This window comes from Chelonoidis abingdonii, chromosome 7, assembly GCF_003597395.2.
Source record: "Chelonoidis abingdonii isolate Lonesome George chromosome 7, CheloAbing_2.0, whole genome shotgun sequence".
NCBI lineage: Eukaryota > Metazoa > Chordata > Testudines > Testudinidae > Chelonoidis > Chelonoidis abingdonii.
The window spans coordinates 69,341,663-69,365,606 of NC_133775.1; the positions used below are offsets into that span (position 1 = coordinate 69,341,663).

Genomic DNA, 23,944 nt, shown 5'->3' on the forward strand with positions numbered 1-23,944 from the left:
TTTTACCCTGTACAAAGCTTATACAGGGTAAACTCATAAATTGTTCGCCCTCTATAACACTGATAGAGAGATGCATGGCTATTTGCTCCCCCAGGTATTAATACATACTCTGAGTTAATTAATAAGTAAAAAGTGATTTTATTAAATACAGAAAGTAGGATTTAAGTGGTTCCAAGTAGTAACAGACAGAAAAAAGTTTTCCCAGGAAAACTCAGATGTGGATAGTCATCTCCCAAAGTTCACTGTCAGTTAAGTGTTTCTTGACTGGGCATTTACTGAGAATAGTCCTTTCTCAAGAAGCTGACCAAATGCTTCACTTAGAATTAAAACACATTAAGATACAAGTACATAGTCAATATTCATAACTTCAACTACAAAAAAGATAGCGTAATCATAACCAGCAAACCATAACCTCTCCATAGATTCCTTACACAACAACCTTTATACAATATTTGCTGCAAATATATAACAGTGGCTGCAACAATGATCTATATAGTTACAGTTTATGTCAATAACATCATAGTGGAGCTCAGTAGAGTGCTGCCTCTTCTATCTTGGTTTGTTAATGATTCTTAGCACCCAAATCTTGACCCCAAGCCTTCTTCAGGTTCTGCAATGTGCCAGGTTTTGTTTCATCTTATGCACCTGTATGCTGTTGGGTTGTGAATGAGAATGGAAATGCTGAAAGTTCTGGAACAGCCAGTAGAGAGCCTGTTCTCATGGCACATCCACACAGAAACAGAAATACACAGCGGTAGCTGAATCATCCTCCTGAATGCAGAGGAGGCCACCCAAAATGTGGTAAGGTGATAGGGAATAGTCAGAACAAATTATGTCAAACCAATCTGATAGCTTTCTTTGATAGGATAACAAGTCTTGTAGATAAGGGAGAAGTGGTGGATGTGGTATACCTAGACTTTTAGTAACACATTTGATACGGTCTCGCATGATATTCTTATCAATAAACTAGCAAATACAACTTAGATGGGGCTACTATAAGGTGGGTGCATAACTGGCTGGATAACCGTACTCAGAGTAGTTATTAATGGTTCCCAATCCTGCTGGAAAGGTATGACAAGTGGGGTTCGGCAGGGGTCTGTTTTGGGACCGGCTCTGTTCAATATCTTCATCAACGACTTAGATGTTGGCATAGAAAGTACGCTTATTAAGTTTGCGGACGATACCAAACTGGGAGGGATTGCAACTGCTTTGGAGGACAGGGTCAAAATTCAAAATGATCTGGACAAATTGGAGAAATGGTCTGAGGTAAACCGGATGAAGTTCAATAAAGACAAATGCAAAGTGCTCCACTTAGGAAGGAACAATCAGTTTCACACATACAGAATGGGAAGAGACTGTCTAGGAAGGAGTATGGCAGAAAGAGATCTAGGGGTCATAGTGGACCACAAGCTAAATATGAGTCAACAGTGTGATACTGTTACAAAAAAAGCAAACGTGATTCTGGGATGCATTAACAGGTGTGTTGTAAACAAGACACGAGAAGTCATTCTTCCGCTCTACTCTGTGCTGGTTAGGCCTCAACTGGAGTATTGTGTCCAGTTCTGGGCACCGCATTTCAAGAAAGATGTGGAGAAATTGGAGAGGGTCCAGAGAAGAGCAACAAGAATGACTGAAGGTCTTGAGAACATGACCTACGAAGGAAGGCTGAAAGAATTGGGTTTGCTTAGTTTGGAAAAGAGAAGACTGAGAGGGGACATGATAGCAGTTTTCAGGTATCTAAAAGGATGTCATAAGGAGGAGGGAGAAACAAGGATAGAACAAGAAGCAACGGGCTTAAACTGCAGCAAGGGAGGTTTAGGTTGGACATTAGGAAAAAGTTCCTAACTGTCAGGGTAGTTAAACACTGGAATAAATTGCCAAGAGAGGTTGTGGAATCTCCATCTCTGGAGATATTTAAGAGAAGATTAGATAAATGTCTATCAGGGATGATCTAGATAGACAGTATTTGGTCCTGCCATGAGGGCAGGGGACTGGACTTGATGACCTCTTGAGGTTCCTTCCAGTCCTAGAATCTATGACTCTATGAAAAATCCCAGCCAATATTGTTTTATTGTTTATATCTCATGGTAGTATCTGTTGTTTCCACATGTATCTATTTAAAGACTTGCTGCACTGGAACTGAACAGTGGCCCAACTTGTCCCGTGTTCTTTCTTGAGCAGTGGCCAGCGTGGATACTAGAGGAGGGTGTAACCATCCATGCTATAAAGCACCTAACTGTGTAATACCTTTCTGTTTCTGGACATTTTTTCCTAGCTGGTGAGCAGTATAAATCCTTACAGTACATGCTAATTATAACACTAGCTAGTGTAAATGCAGGTGCCATTTGTATCCATATAAATTCCTAAAATGCTCTACTTAGCTCTACATGTTTTCTTTTGATTCCAAAATTCTCCAGGCTGCAGATATGAATGGGAAATCTTGTCTTAAAGCCAAGCTGATATTGTATAGCAGAGAAAAGTGGGAGACGATGCAAGTCCCATCTTGATTAACATTATGTCACTTTTGTTTTACAGCTATCCTCCATCATAGAGATGCTAGAAAGTGCTTTCTATGGCTTAGACCTTCTAAAGTTACACTCAGTCACAACAAAATTGGTGGGCCGAGTGGAGAAACTAGAGGAGGTAAGATGAGATCCATTTCTTTTTCTTTGGGTGTTTTGTTAGAGACGGCATCATGCAAAATGAAATGGCACCTAATCGTTTGGCATCTGGAGCCAAATCATGGTGTTCCATTCCTTATGAGAGAACTGGTAATTAGCCACCATTTCATTTAACTGTGTGGCCACTGTCATCATGACCTATGACTGGTCATTTGGAGAAAAGAGATCAAGGGGTAACATTTCAGAAGTGAATAGATATTCAAAGATCTGTAGGTACCTAGGCAATTTTGGAAATCCTACTTGATGCCAGCTGCATTTTTAGATGCCAAAAGGCCTTTGAACATGTGACCGGTAGTTGCCTAAGTTCCACTGTCTTTCACTGAGGCTTAGATTCCTAAGTGCCTAAGTCACTTTTGAAAATGAGACGTAGGTTCCTGTAACAGGGTTCACGACCCACCCCTCTTCCTGGGGCCCAATTGCTGCCCTGAATCAGGCTCAGAGAGGCTTAAGATTGTCCCACCACCAGTGTCCATCTATATACAAGCTTTACAAGATTAGTCACCTCCTTTACAGGCAGAGTCAGCCTTCAGCTTGGAGGCCTCCGGTTCCCTCTCTGACTGACTTCTTCCTGGCTGCCCCCTGCTTTCTGGCTCCCTCCCAGTCTTTCTAGCCCTTGGCTTGTCAGGCCAGCAGGTGTTACCAATCCTTAGGCTGGCATGAGGCCTTTTCCATCAGCCCCAATCTGTTTCCCTTGATTGGAGCTGACTGGGCAGGGGCTGATTAGGTGCTTTTGCACCAGCATCCTGCTACAATTTCTAAATCATTTAGGTGCTTTTGAAAATTTTACCTAGTCAGTTTTGCCAATTCTCACAAGTCTTGAAATATTTCATACTCTTCTTAAAGCCCCAGTTCCTGGAGTCATGTGATTTTTGTGAGACTCTCAGCTTTCATTTCAAAGAAAAGCAAGATGTCATGGTTATGAAGAAAAGCTTGGAAATGTGACCTAAGTGGGTAACTTAAAATTTTAAAGACTAAACAATAAGAACCTAAAATGTGTTTACTTTTGAAGAACTTCATGATTTCTAGGGGCCTGACTTATGGTTTTAGAATACTGGGGATTGGCCATGCTGAGCCTGTTTGTAGTAATCCATATGTGTGGCAGAAGATCACATTTTAGCCACACACAAACATATATGACATCTTGCAACTCAGTCAAGGCAAATCAATGAGAAGGGTTTCTCAGAAGAGGATGTGGGGTAGGAAGGTGATGCTGCATTTATGAACCCTGTGACCAGTGGCGTAGCTAGGTTCTAACAGGGGGAGTGAACACACAAAAAAAGGCGCCATCCAACATATCAAATTACTAATTACATACTTTTAAATTTGTTATACATATTTATTTTGTACTTAAAACACGTGTTATTTACTTATTTTATATTTCAAAGATAAGATCAAAACAATATGATAATCTATGAAGCAAATACAACAGCCTCTTTCGTCTAAGCTTCATTCTAGCAAAATTATCTATTACTTTGTTATAATCTACTTCAGTAGCCAATTATCTTTCAATGGAGAGCAAAGCTAACCCAGACAATCTGTCTTCACCCATTGTAAAACACAGGTAGGACTTTATAAGTTTAAGTTGGCTAAAGGATCGTTCTGCAACTGCGCTACTTATTGGCAAGGTCAGAAAAATGTAGTACAATCTCGAAAGGTTAGGATGAATGGAACACATATCATTGGCGATCATGAATTTCAGTACACTGTTGATGGTGAGTTTCTCGTCGACACTTGACTTTACCCTACCGCTAGTGCTCATTATCTCTTTGTACATATCTTTAAATGAAAGAAACTCTTCCACAATTGTGATTTCACTATCACATCTGAGTACGTCTGCCAAAAATTCTAATTTGTTCACATTATCTATGTTGTCAAAATGCTTCGGATCTAAACCTAGTTTATTTGGCAGCCACATTTTTAAAATACTCTAATCTTTTACTCATGCTATTTATAACAGAATCTAAGGATACGAAGTAGGATTCAACTATGAATTTCTTCCGGGCATCAAGTATTCCTTCTTCATCCTCTCCAATTTCCTCATGGAATCCTTTTCTCTTACGTATTCTGTGCTGTTTATATTCCAGCAGCGAGGTTAATTTCACAGCTCTATGAATTTGATGCCCATCAAATTTGGTCAGCAAAGTGTTAAATGATTTGTTGAAAAGGCACCACTTTATTCAAAACTAGAGGAGAAGTAAAAACAATCCGCACACTAAGAAGTAATCAAACAGACTGAACTATTTGAAATTATCCAAAGAGTTCAGCATTTGTTTACATTGCAGGAAACAATTCTTATAAGTACGCGCACTTGTGTGAGTGCCTGGGTGAGTGAGTGTACATGTCAGCCTATTAAAAAAAAGCGCCAACAAAAGGGCAAAGACAAAATATTTTAAAAAATGTGGGCCTCTTGGCTCTTGCACGGGATTCACATGTTACAAGACTGACTAATGCTCTAGTGGTAAGTGTTACAAGTGTACAGACGAAGTTTCTGCCACATCTGATTATGTGATGGAAGCTACTGCCCGATACCAGGGGCTTTGCTCCCCGCACGCACCATACCCCCTACAACGCCAGATTTGCTGTGTCTCAAGCCCAAGGCTGAGTCCAAGCACGGAGACACCTCCCCACCTCCGCAAACCCCTCTGTCAGCTCAGGAGAGGCACCAGAGCTAAGCACTGCAAAGCTGGCCCAGCCCCTGCAGCCCCTACTCTGTAGCAAAGGGATCAGCTGAGACCAGCTGGGGTGTGTGTGTGGGGCGACATCACCAGGGATCCGTCTCTCCAAAGCCCCAGCCTCAAATTGCAACCTCCTGGCAGATGAGCACTGTAAGGGGAAAGCCCCCAAAGCGGGGCAGGCAGCTTCTGAGGCGGGGGGGGCAAACTGGGAGCTTACCCCCCATGTGAAAAAAAGTCTCTGTATTGTCTAGAGCCATCAGTTTTCTGCCTTTTTTGAATTAAAAGCTCCAAAGGAGAAGCAGATTGCTCACGCCAGGCTCTCCTTCCCTGCGTGGCACGTGGCTGGAGCAGCAGACCCAGGAGTGGGCTGGGGTCTGGGGTTGACCAGCTGCTGACTTGATCCTTTGGGCTCTGCCCCTGTTCTCAGCTCAGTGCCCGGATCCGCTCCAAGCCCCCAAGCGCCTTGGCTCGCCAAGGCAGCAGTACACCTCCCCCTCGTTAATGCAATCCCAGTGCTGCCTCCCCAAGGGACCTGAGCCCCCAGGATCTCAGTGAAAAGGGCTGTGGGTGGAGGGGGCTAGTTTGCTTTCTGAAAGGCAAATTCTGCACGAAAAAGCAAGTCCCACTGATGTGTCATTGAATGAAGGAGAATCCCAGAGCACTAGGTCCACACTTGGGCACACCTTGAGTGTCAGTGATCAGGCTTGCTGGCCTGGCCCCCAGCCCCCATGCTCAGCTCACGCTGCCTCGCACTCCTCAGGCCGGGGTCACCACCCAGATGGAGGCAGGAGCAGCACAGCATCTCGCTGTGAGGGGGCCATTGCTCGCATGCACCCGGTGAGACAGTCCCTCTCATCTCTCCTGAGGCAGCTGCTCTGCAGTCTGTGGCCCCTGGAAGCAGGCAGCACGCAGGAGCAAGGTGGGGGGGGGGCACAGTCCCCCGCAAGCGAGAGACAATCAGACAGACGTGGGCAGGGTCTGTTGGGGGTTTGCATGGGGGAGGTGGGGGAGAGGAGGTGGAGGGGCTGCACTGGGAGACTCTCCAATGTAGCACCTAGCCACGCTGGCTCTATGCATCATGAGGCCACTTGGGAAAAGGAGGCAGCAAGAGAGAGAGGCTGAGGAGGAGGTGCCCTTCCCCTCCCAGCTCGGTCTGTGAGTCCCTGATCTCGCAGACTCTCAGCGCTACTGGCACTTAGCCCCCAGGTACTGGGCTGCAGTGCAAGCTAGAGGGGCTGATACAGAGAAGTCAGGACCAGTCAGAGCACTTCCCATGTCATCATGAAAACTCATTCCTGGAAAGCTGGGTGAGGTAATATGGTGGGTTGGGGGGATATATATCAAGGTGGGTGAGGTAATATAGTTTATTGGACCAGCTTCTGTTGGTGAGAGAGACAAGCTTTTGAGCTTTCACAGAACTCTTCTTCAGGAAGAAGAAAGAACTCCATGAAAGCTCCAAAGCTTGTCTCTCTCTCCCACCAACAAAAGTTGCTCCAATAAAAGATACTACCTCACACACCTTGTGGCTCTAATTTCCTGGGAACAACAGGGGTACACTAACACAGCATACAAAAACGCAAGATTCACATGAACACCACACAGTGACCACCATCACACTAGGACACTATTTTTAGGATTCATCTTAGCATCCAGCATGTCATCACACCAAGGAAGTAGCACTACCAGCACAATGAGATAAATGTAGCCACATGTGCATGCCAAAAATTCACAGTACAAGCATACTGGGATCCACACAGCAGGATAGTAGTGTCAGTTTAGCTCTCAGTTTAGTGGGGATACACTCAGGGACTGAGTCCAAAGGTTCAGCTAAACACAAGGGCACCTGCAAATAGTTGTACTAACAGCAGGTTCTACACTGGCACAATGGGAGGAGTTCCATGTCAGGGCACTAATTCCCAATCCCAGTGCAAGGCAATATGGGATCCAGGCACCAGGTCTTTAGTACTAGAATTTGTACTCCCAGGAGAGTGGGATGGAATTATTTAAGTTACAGAAGGCAACTCCCAAGAAACAAGAAGACACTTGACCAAATGGCTGGGTGGATGTTAAACAACCACCACCAGCCATTGTGCAGCAAATGAATGACAATTAGCAATTTAATGATCACCATCACCAGAGAATTACTCAACCCTGGGACTCAGCAATGCCACCTGCAACTTGATCACCAGCAGGGGGGTACCACACCCCGTAGGAGACCAGGAGATGCCTTCTTTCCCCTCGCCCACTGTGCCTGTCCTGGTCCAGCTGCCCGGCAGGGGATGTTTTTGGAGATGCCTCTGACTGAGCCCCCTGCCAGATGCAGAGAGCTGGGTGGCAGCTAGTGGTGTGCCCCCCACCATGCAGATGGCCACCCCGCCAGCAGCCAGGTGTTGGCTCTCAGCACAGCCACCTGGGATGACCCCCCCAACCACCCTCACCACAAGATCCCCTTTGAAATACATTTACCAGCTGCTGCTGCTGGCTGCCTTTAGTTGAGTGAGAGGTTAGGAGCTGCAGAGCCAGAGAAAGCACGCCTGCCACAAGAACCAGGTAGGAGAAGGAGGTGGGGCTGCACCGCACCGCTGGGGTCGCTCAGCTCAGCCCCTGCTCCAGGAGCAGAGTTCCCCTCGCTGATTGGCTGGTGGCCAAAAACCAGCTAAACAGCACTCCACTAGCTATCCTACTGCCCCCACCCCAGCTGAACAGCTGATGGCTCACGGGCCCCATAAACAGTTGACTGGTGGGTGGATGTCTCTGTCCCCTGTGGCTGGAGGGGCATGCCCTGACTGATTCCACCCCCTTCTTCCTCAAGGCCTTGCCCCCGCCTCTTCTCCTCCCAGGAGGGGCCAGCTTGCTGGAGCTCAGCTCTTCCCTGTCCCCTCTCTGCTGCCGATCAGCTGTCTCTCAGCAGGCAGACAGCTGATCGGCGGCAGGGAGGGGCAGGGTGGGTATGCAGCAGGCTGGGGGAAGAGGCGGGGAAGGAGCTTGGCTGCCGCTGGCAAAGCCTGCCTTGCTGCAGGAGTCCAGTGCCAGCAGCGCCAAGCTTCAGAGCGGAGCATGGGCCTAGCTGGCGCCATTGGCACCATGGTAACCCCTAAGGTACCACTTTTTGACAACATGCTTAGTGGGGTAGCGGCTGCTACCCCTGCTCCCCCCGCCCCAGCTGCGCTACTGCCTGTGACTCATGTCCTGTACATAGCGTTTAATGTTTAGTCCAATAACAAAAAAGTTAATAATCTAAACTGGAGCCAGTGTGAGCTGCTGTTAAGGTTGCCAAGCATCTGGTTTTCAACCAGAACTCCTGATCGAAAAGGGACCCTGGTGGCTCCGCTGACCAGGCTGTTAAAAGTACAGTTAGCAGCACAGCAGTGGCCTGGGGCTAAGGCAGGCTCCCTGTCTGCCAAAGCTCTGCATGGCTCCTGGAAGTGGCCCCCAGTTTCCTGCAGCTCTTAGATGCATGGGCCACCAAGGAGGCTTCACATGCTGCCACTGCCCCAAGTGCTGGCTCCGCAGCTCCCATTGGTTGGGAACCACGGTCCGCGACCAATGGGAGCTGCGGGGGTGGTGCCTGCCGGCGCGAGTGCAGTACACGGACTCTTCCTGGCCATCCACGTGCCTAGGGGCTGCAGGGACCTGGTGGCCGCTTTCTGAGAGCCACACTAAGTGCCACTGGGACCCGACATCCCCATCCGCACCCCAACTCCCTGCCCCAGCCTGGAGTCCCTTCTCACACTCAAACTCCTTCCCGGAGCCCGCACCTTCACCCCCCCCAACACTCTGCCCTAGCCCTTAGCCTTCTTCTGCACCCCAATCCCTCATCCCCAGTCCCACCCCCTCAGCCAGAGCCCGTACCCCTTCCTGCACCCCAAGCCCCTCATCCCCGGCCGCACCCCAGAGCCCACACCCCCAGTCAGAGCCCTCACTCCCCTACCTCCCCCTCACCCACTGCCCCAGCCCAGTGAAAGTGAGTAGGGGTGGGGAGAGTGAGTGAGGGAGCCCCCAAAGCTGCAGGCTTTAAGTTAAAAACAACTCTGCATATCTCTCTATCCATGTTATAAAGGGCGGACAATTTATGAGTTTACCTGTATTAGCTTTATACAGAGTAAAACAGATTTATTTGGGGTTTGGATCCCATTGGGAACTGGGTGTCTGGGTGCTGGAGTCAGGTAACCTGCTAAGATGTTTTCAGTTAACTCTGCAGCTTTGGGAGTGTTGGAGTTCCCTCCCCACTCTCAACTCTGGGGTACAGATGTAAGGACCTGCATGAAAGACCCCCTAAACTTATTTCTACCAGCTTAGGTTAAAAACTTTCCCAAGGCACAAATTCCTTTCTTTGCCTTGGATGGTATTGCTGCCACCACCAAATGATTTAAACAAATATTCAGAGAGGGGCCACTTGGAGCCCTATCTCCCCCAAAGTATCCCCCAAGTCCCTTCACCCCCTTTCCGGGAGGGGCTTGAGAATAATATATCAACCGATAGGTTAACAAAGTGAGCACAGACCAAATCCCTGGTTTTCAGGACACTGAAAATCAGTCAGGTTCTTAAAAGAAGAATTTCATTAAAAAAAAAAAGTAAAACAATCACATCTGCAAAATCAGGATGGAAGATAATTTTATAGGGTAAATAAAAAGATTTTAAACACAGAGGATTCCCCTCTAGCTCAACTTCAAAGTTACAAAAACAGGAATAAACCTCCCTCTTAGCACAGGGAAAATTCACAAGCCAAAACAAAAGATAATCTAATGCATTTCCTTGCTATTACTTACAAGTTCTGTAATTTTTAGATGTATCAGTTCAGGATCTTTTTAGGAGCTGGGTTACCTTCTTGGTCTCTCTCTTTGTCCCAAGAGGGAACCAACAAAGAAAGCACAAACAAAACCTTCCGCCCCCATCCCAGATTTGAAAGTATCTTCTTTGCCCATTGGTCCTTCTGGTCAGGTGCCAACTAGGTTAATTGAACTGATTAACCCCTTACAGGTAAGTGATTCTGTACTTCTGGCCAGGAGGGATTTATGTTACTGCATACATAAAGGTTGTTACCCTTCCCTTTATATTTATGACAGGGGGCATGGCCTGGACCCTGGGTCTGTGTTGCAGCAGGCTAGCATGTCTGGCTCAACAAGCAGGGTTCTGGAAATCCCAAGCTGGCAGGGAGAACGGGCTCAGAGGTAATTTCAGCACGTCAGGTGACAGTCTCTGTGGTTTGTGTGACTGAACCAGTCACTGTGGCATAGTCGAACAGGATCTGTGCACAGCTGATTGCTTTGAGACACTGGTAGTGATTTTAAGTGAGTTTTAAGTGTGGTGGCCAGAGAATAGAAAAAGTGGTTACTGGTTTGTTATTTTCTGTTTGCTTATTTTGGGTAAGGGAAATAGAGGCAGGAAAATCAGGAAAATGATTGACAGTGAGGCTCAGAAGAAGCTAGAACTGCACAGGTTGCAAATTGCTGAGAAGGAAAATGAACATAAAAGACAGATGGAATTAAGAGAAATGGAGATTAATGCACAATTTGTTTGGGAAAAAGCTGCTCACAAAAGAGCCATGGAAGCCCAAAGGTTAGCACAACAAGCTACTCAGGAGGAGAAGGAAAGAGAGAGGCAGCAGGCCCTGGAGTTGAGACAAACCCAAATGGAGACCCAGAAGCATGAACTGGCTGTAATGGAGTGGAAGATACAGAACCTTTCAGCAGCTGGCTCCACTTCCCCCAAAATCCATAAATGGGAGTGGTTATGTCCACCGTATGATGAATCCAGTGATATTGCTGAGTATCTCATCACCTTTGAGAGACTGTGCACTCTCCATGCTGTTCCTGAGGATCAAAAGATGACTACTTTGGTTGCAAAATTGACTGTGAGAGCTCTGGACATATTCAATAAGATGCCTATTACTGATGCTTCAAACTATGGTATATTTAAGGAACTTGTTTTGAAACAGTTTCAGATTACACCTGAAACCTACAGGGTTAAATTCAAGAGCCTTAAAAGGGGAACTGGGTTGAATAATGTGGCTTATGTAAATGAAATGAGAGATTTGTTAGACAAGTGGTGAGTAGAAAAGGCATTACAAGCTTTGAAGAAATGTGTGATTTGGTTGTTCAGGAACAGTTCCTGAATATGTGCAGTGACAATGTAAAACAGTATTTGTGGGACAAAAAGGTGGATGGAGTGGGTGAATTAGCTGGGTTTGAAGACTCTTATGAGCAATCACAAGCTGCGATTAAACATAAACCACTGGCAGAGGGGTACAGGTTGGTGGAAAACAGAATCACCATTTTACCCTTGGGAAAAAGGAGGCTGGGTGTTCATCTCCCCATTCCCCTGTTACTCATCCCAAGTCTCCTATACAAGCAGAGGAGCCCAGAAGGTGCTATCATTGTAATTCCACTAAGCACATGAGGAATAAATGTCCTGGGCTGAGTGGGAACAGGCTCCAGGTAACACATGAAGTTGCTGCTTCTCAGAGCATGGGCGTATCCCAGGTTACTGCCAGTTTCCACACAGGATTTGTAAAGGTTGCTTCTACACAAACAAGCAGTGAACATATGCATGCTGTTAAACTTAATGGAAAAGTGCTCCAAGGTTGGAGGGATACTGGTGCAGAGATTTCTGTGGTCAGGAGGGACCTGATCCACGAGGATTTGTTACCAGGAAAAATGGCAGAATTAGAATTGGTGGGAGGTTACAAAGTCCTTGCACCTTTACCTAAGGTATACATGGAAACTGGTGATTTGCAGGCTGAACTAACTGTTGTAGTGGTGGCACATAATTTTGCACTGTTTCTACTGGGGAGTGATTTTTTTGATGTGGCAGAATCTGTCCCAGGGTTTGTTAGCAGCAAGAAGGAATCTTGTGCTGAAAGCCCAGAGGGGAGGGTGAAGTCACAGGGACTGCTGAGGAAATGGGAGAGTGTCTAATTTCTCTGTAGCAGGGGAAAATGTGCCACTGGGGGCAGGAATGGTCGAGACCAGTTCCTGTAGCCCTGGGGCTCAAGACAGGTCCCTGTGGGAGGGAATGGATGGAGCCAGCTCCTGTCCTGTGATCATCTCCTTGGGGGAGAGGGATGTTTCACCTGGTAACGGGGGGGACTTCCCAGCTGCTGACTGCCAGGAAGTTGCAGGTCAGCAGGGGACAGACCCTGCCCTAGGGTGCACAGGAACATGTATCCTGGAAATGGAAGTTGGGGTCCTGACAACCACTGCAGTAGGAACAGACCCCAAGGGCTCTGTAGCTGGAAGCAAGCCCAACCTGAGTGAAGGGTGGGGGTGGGGGGCAGGGTTTGCTGGCCAGGGAAGGGTCTCTCATATCTGGTAGTTGTGAGCCTACAGCTGGATCAGGGTCACCTTTCCTTTTGGAGGACGCAGGGATGTCTGCCTTGGGGGGAACCCAGAGAAGGAAGTCCAGACGGAAGGTGAGGGTGGACAGGAGGGTCTGCCCACCTTTTGTAGGAAGGCATTTCCCCAGGAGAAGGGTGAAGGATCTGCATCTGAAATGCCAGACCCCTCACCTGTGGATGAGGTATTAAGGGAAGACTGGGGATCAAATCTCCTGGATGAACAGAGAATGGGGTGACCCATGGGATCTTACCAATCCAAAGCACTCCATTAAAAGATATTGTTCCTGCTATGCTTGTAGAAATTAACATTGTCTCTTCAAGGCAGGAGAAGGAAAAACTTTGCATTTGGGATGCTTCACAAGCTGGTGGGACCCAACAGAAAGAGATTCCAGATGGAGGGGCCAAGGGCAGGCGTGGTTTCAGTGCACTCTTTCCTTGCCAAAACCCCAAGCACATACCTGAATTGAAAGCCTTCACCAAAGAGACAGGAGACTCTGTGTCTAAACCCCTACCATGGCACACAAAAGGACTGGAAAATACAATAGACACTGAACAAGCTAAACTGTGTGAACAGAGCCTGTCCACCATAGATTTGCTGGTTATCTTGTGTCTTTGACTACTTCACCTATGAGTCAAGACAAAGTTGTTAATACTAATGGTAAACCCTTTGAAGGTGTGTAACATACCAGATCTCTGGAAAAAACTTTTGTTCATGCTAGGGATGGTGACAAGACAGTTCCACAAGCAGGTTGCTTTTCATCTTATACCTGTAAACAGGCGGGGAGCTTCACACAGCAGCAAAAGCATAACAGGCCTACACTACTGTGTGGAAGGGGAAACTGAGGCACACCGCCTCATGGCATTGGTGGCTAAATGCCAAGAAACCTACACTTTTACAGATATTGCTATCTGCATTCTGTTAGCAGTGCTACACTCTAACAAGTTTTCGGGTACCTGGGGACCAGAAACCCAGAACTTTGCAAGAATCCCTGTGAATAGCATTATAGTGTTTAATAATGCTGTCTGGGGGTATGACCAGAGCTGAAACGGAATTTTAAATGTACTGCCTCCACCATGGACAGTCTCCTAGTCTCTGGCAGTAAGCTCAGGAGGAGGATGTGATGTTGCACTCCATATGCTTTATGAAAATATGCTATTGAGTGTGAATATAATGTAACTGGAATATGCTTCATGCAAAAGGTCTCCTGTAAGGTATCATTGCAAAGCTTATAATCTACTGAGTGTGTTCATCCTATTTGTATGCATATATTATTCTTGTATCTGAAGCTAGAAATATGAAGTATAACTCTGAGGTCCTGTTGTAATTATGCAAAGTGTGGGCCATTAATGGTGGTTTAGAATCTTGATGGCTCCGATTGACTAGGACAATTGGTTGTAAATGGTTTATTTACCTGCAAGCCTTCCTGTGTAGTGTGGGCCAGCCCGTGGGTAATGAGAAATGAAGTCTCACAGGGACACGTGACCATGTCACCTGATAATGAAATCCATCTTAAATCTGGTACTTTTCCATTTAGAAAGAGGGGTGGGGACCCAGAGAGACAAAAGATTCCCCGCCTTGTGCCAAAGTTATAAAAGGAGCAGGACAAAGGCGGCTGCCAGTCATGAGAAAGTTTTCCACCTAGGATGTCTGCTGGAACTAACACGAACCGTACTAGGGGAAAGGATTGGGCCTAGACTAGGAAGGAGTTTAGTCTGTGAAAGAAGCTTATGGGAACGTCTCTGAGGATATCACCTGTAATCAGTTTCTTTATGTATTAGGCTTAGACTTGCGTGTTTTTGCTTTATTTTGCTTGGTGACTTACTTTGTTTTTCTGTTATTACTTGAAACCACTTAAATTCTACCTTTTATACTTAATAAAATCACTTTTGTTTATTAGTAAACCCAGAGTAAGTGATTAATACCTGGGGGAGAAAACAGTTGTGCATATCTCTCTATCAGTGTTAGAGAGGGTGGATAGTTTATGAATTTACCCAGTATAAGCTTTATACAGAGTAAAACAGATTTATTTTGGGTTTAGATCCCATCAGGAACTGGGTGTCTGAGTGCTGGAGGCAGGTAACCTGCTAAATTGTTTTCAGTTAAGTCTGCAGCTTTGGAGGCATGGCCCAGACCCTGGGTCTGTGTTGCAGCAGGCTAGCATGTCTGGCTCAACAAGGCAGGGTTCTGGAAGTCCCAAGCTGGCAGGGAAAATGGGCTCAGAGGTAATTCCAGCACGTCAAGTGACAGTCCCAAGGGGGTCTCTGTGACCAAACTCGTCACACTGTCCATGATTTTTACTAAAAATACCTGTGACTAAATCTTAAACTTACCTCTGGACAGCTTAACCTATAGTTAAGATTGCCTAACATTTTCCATTGTAAGCCCCTCTTTTTACTAGCTTGTTACTTTTGGAGATTTCAACTATTGGGGGTAAAATTTTCCATGCTTGTTCTTTGCTTCAGTCTCAATTCTCTTAGTATGGTTCAGCAAAAATTGTTCAGCTGTTTCCAAGAAAAACTGGTAAATTTGCCCAAGATAAATTCTTACAACTCTTTCTTTGAAGAGCTCTAATGTCTTTACACTTTGGCACAGGAAATTTGACAGGGACGTAACCCTGGGACCAGAGAGATGCCTTTTGCTGTCCTCATGAAAATTCTGCTCACACTTGGCAGAGTTAAAAGCCTCTGAAAAATCAACATTTGTACATGTTCAGTAGAGCTTGTTAGAAACTTGCTGCTGAAATCTTGGAACATACCATCTTCAGTGAGCATGCTCCCACCTCCAGCCCCACAGGGCCACCTCCTTGGCAGTGGATGGTACACAGGCTAAACAGCAGCCCTGGGCCTAAGGAGAGGCTCTGCTCTAGGTGCTTCTGCTATCTGGTGTTTGTAACTCTGTGCTACCCTAAGAAGCAAGCATCATTCTCTCGAGTTGACAGATGGGGCTACACTAGGTTACTCCCAGCAGAGCTGGCAGTAGAACCCAAGTCTTTAATATGACAGGTCTAAAGCCACATGGCCTCTTAGAATCAGTGTGCCTATCCATCCACTTGGCAGTGTTGTCAGTAACCACAAGCCCACACACCCCTCCAAACCCAGGAATAGAATCCTGATTCACAACAGTCTTCTGCTGGGAAAGTGTGTGTCACATCCCCGCTAGTGTTTGGGTGACAACTCTTACCTCAAAGGATTAAAGTCTGTGCTGTGGCTATAACACTGCTGATCAGGCCATCTGACAGCATGAGAATCACCACTGACCTCTCCTCCTGCTCTGGGAGGATGTCACTGAGCTGGCATACTCTCTCTGGTTTTGTAGTTTCCTTGGGATGGTGTTTTGCCAAAATGGTTTATTTTTATTATTTCTAATTGCCTTTTATTAAGAGCTCTTGCTTCCCACAAAATCCAGGAAGTGTCTGAGATTAAAACACTTGGAAGGTGGTAAGGTGATAGGGAATAGCCAGCATGGATTTGTAAAGAACAAATCGTGTCAAACCAATCTGATAGCTTTCTTTGATAGGATAACGAGTCTTGTGGATAAGGGAGAAGCGGTGGATGTGGTATACCTAGACTTACTTTAAGCTTGTACGTTCTGCATGATATCTTAATCGATAAAACTAGGCAATCCAATTTAGATGGGGCTACTATAAGTGGTGCATAAACTGAAGGTGATAACCGTACTCAGAGAGTAGTTATTTAATGGTTTTCCGCAATCTGCTGGAAAGGTTGTATAACAGTGGGGTTCGGCAAGGTTTGTTTGGGACTGGCTTCTGTTCAATATTCTTCATCAACTAACTTAGATTTCTTGGCATAGTACGCTTATTAAGTTTGCAGACGATACGCAACTGAGAGGATTCTGCACCCTGTCTCTGGAGGACAGGGTCAATTATCAAAATGATCTGGGACAATTGGAAGAATGATCTGAGGGTAACCGGATGAAGTTCAAAGACAAATCAAAGTGCTCCACTTAGGAAGGAACAATCAGTTCCACACATACAGAGTGGAGCAGACTGTCTAGGAGGAGTATGGCAGAAGAAGATTCTAGGTCATAGTGGGACCACAGCTAAATATGAGTCAACAGTGTGATACTGTTGCAAAAAGCAAACGTGATTCTGGATGCTTAACAGGTGTGTGTGAAACAAGACACGAGAAGTCATTTCTGCTGTATTCTGCGCTTGTTAGGCCTCAGCTGGAGTATTGTGTCCAGTTCTGGGCACTGCATTTCAAGAAGATGTGGAGAAATGGAGGGATCTGAGAAGAGCAACAAGAATGATTAAAGGTCTTGAGAACATGACTATGAAGGAAGGCTGAAAGAATTGGGTTGTAGTTTGGAAAAGAGAGACTAGAAGGGAACTGATAGCAGTTTCAGGTATTAAAGGTGGTCATCAGGAGGAGGAAGAAAACTTTTCACCTTAGCCTCTAATGATAGAAAAGAAGCAAATGGGTTAAACTGCAAAGGAGATTTAGGTGGACATTAGGAAAAAGTTCTAACTGTCAGGATAGTTAAACACTGGAATAAATTCCTAGGGAGTAGTGGACCCATTCTCTGGAGATATTTAAGAGTAGGTTAGATAAATGTCTGTCAGGGATGGTCTAGACATTATTTGGTCCTGCCATGAGGGCAGGGGACTTGACTCGATGACCTCTTGAGGTCCCTTCCAGTCCTAGAGTCTATGAATCTATGTGCTGGGGGTAAGGTAGGGGCATCTGGTAGGGCATGCTAGCCTCTCTTACTAGTGCCTGAGAGGGTCAAATAATGGCAAGGGAGGTACACTATGTCTTGAATTCAGAATATACCACCTAAGAGTGAAAATCCTATATTAAAAGATAAGCTAAAATTTTTACTTTCATTTTTTTTAAAATGTAGATTTCCCAGTAAATCATTTTCTCTTTCATGCAGTGTAATATTGTTTTGGCCAATAAATTATGCCTTGCAATTTGCTAAACTGCATTTAGCTTTGTAGCATCAGGCTGTCAGCTCAAATACTGGAGCTTTTCCCCTCCCTCTGTATCTGGGAGAGTAATTCCACATTCTTTTAAATGCAGACCCATCCCAACAGACTTCAAACATGAGCCAGATGGAGTGTATTCACAAAGCCAAAATTACACATGCAAAGCATTTTGGGAGAGCACTGCACAACTCAGCCAAGAGGTCAAAAAAGAGGCACCTGAAAATGGTGCATGTGAATGTGATATCTTGGGTTATTGGACTGACCACATATGGTGATCTACAAAGGAGGGTAAGGGATATGGATGTTTCTATTTCTATTTGAGATCCCTCCCTCTTAATCTGGTTTGACTTATTCTCTAGTTGGGTCATATGAGTTTCCTGCTGAATTATCAGTATTTAAAAAGGCAGAATTGGCTTGACCGAATAAGGGCAGAATTGTGCTCTCAGATCACCACTGTGTCTCTTCACGTTCTGCTTTCCTGATATCTATGACTGTGTTGCTGGGAGAACAGAATATTAGAACTTGATCTACACATGGATAGATGGAGCAGAACTTTGCACTAGGAGGGGAATCCATCAGTCCCTTAGGGTGGGATCTGAGTTACTACTGAGAATTCTTTCCTAGGTGTCTGGCTGATGAGTCTTGCCCACATGCTCAGGGTTTAACTGATCGCCATATTTGGGATCAGGAAGGAATTTTCCTCCAGGGCAGATTGGCAGAGGCCATGGGGGTTTTTCGCCTTCCTCTGCAGCGTGGGGCACGGGTCACTTGCTGGAGGATTCTCTGCACCTTGGAGTCTTTAAACCATGATTTGGGACTTCAGTGGCTCAGACATAGGTTAGGGGTTTGTTGTGGGAGTAGGTGGTTGAAATTCTGCAGCCTGTGTTGTGCAGGAGGTCAGACTAGACCGGGGGTCTCAAACACGCAGCCCATGGAGTTCTTCTGTGTGGCCTGCCAAGCTCCCCCACCCCCCACGCCCCTCTGCCTACCTCCAGGCCAGGCGTAGGCAAAATACAGCCCATGTTCTAAAACCGGCCTGCGGGATGCCCCCCCCCCCCCTCTTCGGTGGCGCCATGAACCCCACACCGCTCCCCTAAACGGCTTGGCAGCATGTCCCTTCCATGCCAGAGGGGTGGGGGAGGAGGCAGAGGGCTCCTGCGTTTGCCTTTGCTTCAAGGTACCCCCCTTCTCCCGCCACCATTGGCCGGGAACAGGAACCATGGCCATGGAGCTTGTGGGAGGTACCCAGAGGAGCAGCAGTGGAGCCCGTGCCCCCCCCTGCTCCCTAGGGGCCGTGATTCCGCCGGCTGGCGCTTCCTGGAGTGGAGCGGCACGGCAAACAGGGCCAGGAGCCTGCTTGGCCCCTGATGCGTGCTCTGCTGTCCACCTGGGAACCGCCTTAGGTAAGCGGCGCCGGGCCAGACCTTGACTCATCCCTCTGCACCCACTCTCCCTGCCCTGAGCCCCCCTGTCGCACCCCCACACCCTCTCCTGCACCCAACTCTCGCCCAAGCCCGTGACCACACCACCCACACTCCTCCTGAACCCCCTGCCCTGGACACCGGCTGCAACCCCGCGCCTGACCCCCTGCCGCACCCCTCACCCGTTCTTGCACCCACACACAAACTCCCTGCCCTGACCCCTGCCACCACCCGCACCCTTCTGCACCCCCTGGGAACAGGGAGGGCAGCATGGGGTGGGGACTTTGGGAAGGGGGTAGAAAGGGCAGGGAAGGGGTGGGAAGAGGCAGGGCAGGGATGGGGCCTCATGGAAGGGTTTGAGTGGGGGTGGGGTCCGGGGCAGTGAGGGTAGGGGTGTCAGTGATATGGCCCTCGGGCAAATGCACTAGACCGCTGTGGCCCTTGTGGTCATTTGTTTTGAGACCCTGGGTAAAGAAGAGGAAGTTCCAGCTGATGGCTGTTTTGATTACTCTGTGTTGTGTTGCAGTGACTTGTGTATATCGTTTAATACAATTCTCAAATAAGCAAGTGGTGGCAATGGTTTCAGGCTGCTCTTTTGCAGGAGAAAGAAATTGTACTGGCCATGGCACTAACGGTGAAATTCAAGAAGGATAAAGAATTTGATCTTGAGTCTCTTGAAAGACATGAGAACAGCCATACTGGGTCAGCAAAGGTCCATCTAGCCAGTATCCTGTCTTCTGACAGGGGCCCTGGTGCCAGGTGCCTAGAAGGAATCAGAACAGCAAAGTCAGTGACCATCCCTGTTGCCCGTTCCCATTGCTGGCAAACAGAAGCTAGGGACACATCCAACCTGCCCATCCTGGCTAATAGCATTGATGGGATCTATCTCCATGAATTATCTAGTCTTTTTAACCCATTATAGTCGGCCTACAACATCTCTGGCAAGAGTTCCAGTTTGACTGTGAGTTGTGTGAAGAAATATTCCCTTTTATTGGTTTTAAATCTGCTGCCTATTAATTTCATTTGGTGACTCTTAGTTTTGTGTTATAAGTCTAAAAAACACTTCCTTGTTTACTATCTCCACACTAGTCATGATTTATAGACTCTCATCATATCCCCCTGAGCCTCCTCTTTTCCAAGCTATAACGTCCCAACTTATATAATCTCTCCTCATATGGCAGCCGTTCCATGCTCCTTATCATTTTGTTACCCTTTCTGTCCTTTTCGAATCCAATATATCTATTTTGAGATGCGACCACATCTGCATGCAGTATTTCAAGAGGTGAGCATAGCTTGGATTTAATAAGAGGCAATATATCTGTCTTATTATTCCCTTTCTTAATGATTCCAATATTCTGCCTCACTTTTTTGATTGCTGCTGCACATTTGAGTGAATGTTTTCAGAGAACTATCCCACAATGACTCAAGATTCTCTCCTTGAGTGGTAACAGCTAATTTACACCACCCTCACTTTGTATGATGGGATTCATCTGTGTCTTCGAAATATTGAATTCTTTGTGTTTAGCAACACTTGAATTTCATCTGCCTTTTTGTTGCCCAGTCCACCCAGTTTTGTGAGATCCGTTTGTAGGGCTTCGCAGTCTGCTTTGGACTTAACTTGGACATTGCTTACTCTGGATGGTAGTCTACAGGATGATCCTTCTCGGAGGGAGGAACCCCAAAAAATCTTGGAGAACCTACAACACAGAGCCTGAACTTCCTGATCCAGCCCACTCAGTTCTGGTGTCATGGACTCAGCAATGGTTGCAACAGTGAGGAGTGGTGTTCTGACTGCAAAATGTCTCAGATTCCATGAAGTCAGAGTTAGTCCTTTGCAGTGGGTGTTGTGATATGAGGAGTCTTAGATTATGTTTTGTAGATGGCTGTACGTGGAAAGGGAAGGACATTTGTTTTTGGTGGTGAAGAGTCTATGGTGTAGTTTCGGTGGAGGAACATGTTGAACCCGAGATCCCAGGCGGACCTCTAGTTTTATTTTGCTGCCAAGCAAAAAAAGTTCGGCTGCCCCAGTCCAGCCCGGGCTTTCCACCACTCCCCGCGCGCCCAGGCTGGGCTTCCCCTTTCCCCCCCCCCCCAGTGTCACCCCCACATCTCCTGCGCCCAGCTCTAGGCTCTCCCCACACACACACCTGCACCCTCCTTCCGCGCATCCCTGGGTCACTGGGAACTCGCTCCGAGGGCGGGTCATTCAGCAGGAATTTTGGATGTGGCACAACACACAAGACAGATTGATTCTAATATGGTTACAGAGCTGCAGTAAAGTGAACAATTTTCAGCTTGTGTGATTGGAGGATATCTGGATGCATATTATAAGACTGTCCTCCATAAATGAGAAAAAGTTGAGGTGCCTTATTATTCTTTTGTTCATTCTTTCTTTCTATGGGGAATTGCCAGTGCAATATCACTGTCTTCCTTTTAAAACAAACAAACAACAAAAAGGCAATGGCTGTTGAAATAGCAATTCCAGTCCTAAAACCACTGGGAAGCATTTCTTGCTCAATTTTATCCTCTTTTTCTACAGCAAGTTACAGTGGATCAGTGTATTTGATTTGGGAGAAATGAAGTAAAGCTGCCCAACTGAGCTTGAGCACTCCTGAATTTTGAGGTGTTCAAATCTGGAAGGCAGGTGCTGGGGTGTGGTGGCGTGCGGGGGCTGTGGGGCTCCAAAGGGGAGCATGGCAACATGTATGCCAGCAGCATGTCTGGCGCTGGGGGGAGCCAGACATGCTGTCTGTAGTAGCACGGTAAGGGGGCTGGGGGGGTTGAGAAGGGGTAGGGATCCGGGGGGCAGTCAAGGGACAGGGAGCGGGGGGTTGGATGAGGGGAAGTTTCGGTGGGGCAGTCAGGGGCAGGGAGAAGGGGGGTTAGATGGCTCAGGGTTCGGGGGGCAGTAGGGACAGGGCAGCGTTGGATAGGCATGGGAGTCTCAGGGGTTGTCAGGGGACAGGTAGGGTGTGGAGTCCTAGGGGAAGTTGGGGGGTCTTCAGGAGGGGCAAGTTGGGGAACAAGGAGAAGAGGAGGCTTAGAACTGGGGTGGGGTCCAAGTGGCAGTTAGGGGTAAGGTCCCCGGGAGGGGGTGATCAGGGGACAGGGAGCGGCAGGGGGTTAGATGGGTTGGAGTTTCTGTGGGGCGCAGTCAGAGGGAGTGGATGGTGGCAGGATGGAGCTTCCCTCCCCGTGGAGTGTCCTGTTTTTTGAATGTTAAAATATGGTTACCTACCATCCACAAGGCAACTCTCCACTCACAGCAAGCTGCCGCATGAGGTCTCCCTCCTTCCTTTCCAGTTGGTGGTGGCCAAGGGAATGCTGGGAAATGTAGTTCTTTCGCTGCTCCAGGGCTGGCTCTATAGGCAGGGAGCTAACCAAGGAACTACAGCTCCCAGAGCCCTCTGTTGGTTCTCAGCTCTCATGCTGGATCCCTGCCGCCCCTGCATATGGGCTGCCCCAAGCAGGTGCTTGCTTTGCTAGTGCCTAGAGCCACCCCTGCCCAGGTCGCTTTTCAAGAGTATCCAGCCTTGAGATTTCTTGGCAAGTTCCTGGAGTTTTATGATTACGCTGATAATAGAAAATGCACACTAGCAACCTTCATTCTAGGGGGGAGAGAGAGAGAAAGAGTGTGTGTGTGTGGGGGGGGGGGCGTTAGGCCCACACTGTGTGTGTGTGTGTGGGGTGGGGGCGTTAGGCCCACATTCTGTCTGCTTCTGCAGCCGGCATGTAAAAGAAAGGCACTAAGCATATTCTGCCACTCTTATCCATCCTGAATAATACCTTACTCTGCTGGCTTTCCCATTGCTTTAACTGGGCCTGTGTGTGTAATAAGGTTGTATCCAAGGTGAACAAAGGTGGCAGAATTGAGCCCATAGGTTGTAAAATGCTGTAGGATCCTTCTGGATGAAAACCACTATAGAACAGCAAGGTATTATCTGGGTTTATTAATTGTATTTCGATAGCAGTTGGGAACTCCAGTCGAGGACGAGTGCTCCATTTTGGACAGATAAGTAACAAAGAGGATCCTGTCTGTGACTCCATGTTAAGGCTGTTACAGTGCTTGAGGAGTTCACACTTGATACTCGGTTGGTGAAATATAAATATAGAACACACAACCACTCTGGAGTTTGTGCCCTGGTTTGTGACAGTCTGCCCTGACGTTGGCACCCACGTCCATGAGCCACTGCAGACAGCCTAACACTGGAGTAGTCGTGGCAGGATTTACATGCCATGGGTCAACTGAATTTATCAATCATAACCCAGTGCTGTTAAAAGTTTAAACTTGCTATTGACAGTTTAGATGTCATATGATGGGTTTCAGACAAAAGACCTCGAACAGCTATGCTTGCAGAGGGGAATATCCTTTTAAAGGAAAACCCTAGATCAGGAACTGAGAGCTTTGCTCATAAGTTTTGACAAGGCATCCAAGGACCTTCCTGCCCCAGAAGCCCTAGAAGCCACTGCAGTGTTAGCATTTATATAGCAATTTGAAAAGTATTTATAGTTATTACTGTTCCGTGTACCGAGAGTTAGGTATACCTTGGTACCTGCTATATGTCACTGACCAAAGGCTGGTCCTGTGGAGAGTTGCCTCTGTAATTGTTACCACGTCTGCTTACTATGCTGCTGATCCCCTGCTGTACACTGCCCCTCCATGCCAATGTACATCCCTTGCCTCCTCCAGGTCCCCCTAACAGCTGCATGATACTACTGTGCACACACCACAAGCCAGATGCCCACACCATCCAAAATGCATCCCTGGCATTGCAGTACTTTCCAGCTGAATGCCTTCTCCAAGGGCACGCACACCCCAGTCTGTTAATGCCACTCATACCAACCAATATGACATTTATCCTTGGCAAAATAATGGAATAGC

General features: G+C 47.0%; 1 protein-coding gene across 1 annotated transcript in view; it reads left to right on the forward strand.

Annotated features, from left to right (window-relative positions):
- The window catches only part of OLFML2B (olfactomedin like 2B), a 124,768-nt gene that overhangs the window by 64,117 nt on the left and 36,707 nt on the right, over positions 1–23,944 (forward strand). Inside the window, exon 3 of the mRNA XM_075067997.1 lies at positions 2,536–2,643. Within this exon, the coding sequence (XP_074924098.1) occupies positions 2,536–2,643 (108 nt within the window). The remainder of the gene's footprint in view (positions 1–2,535; positions 2,644–23,944) is intronic.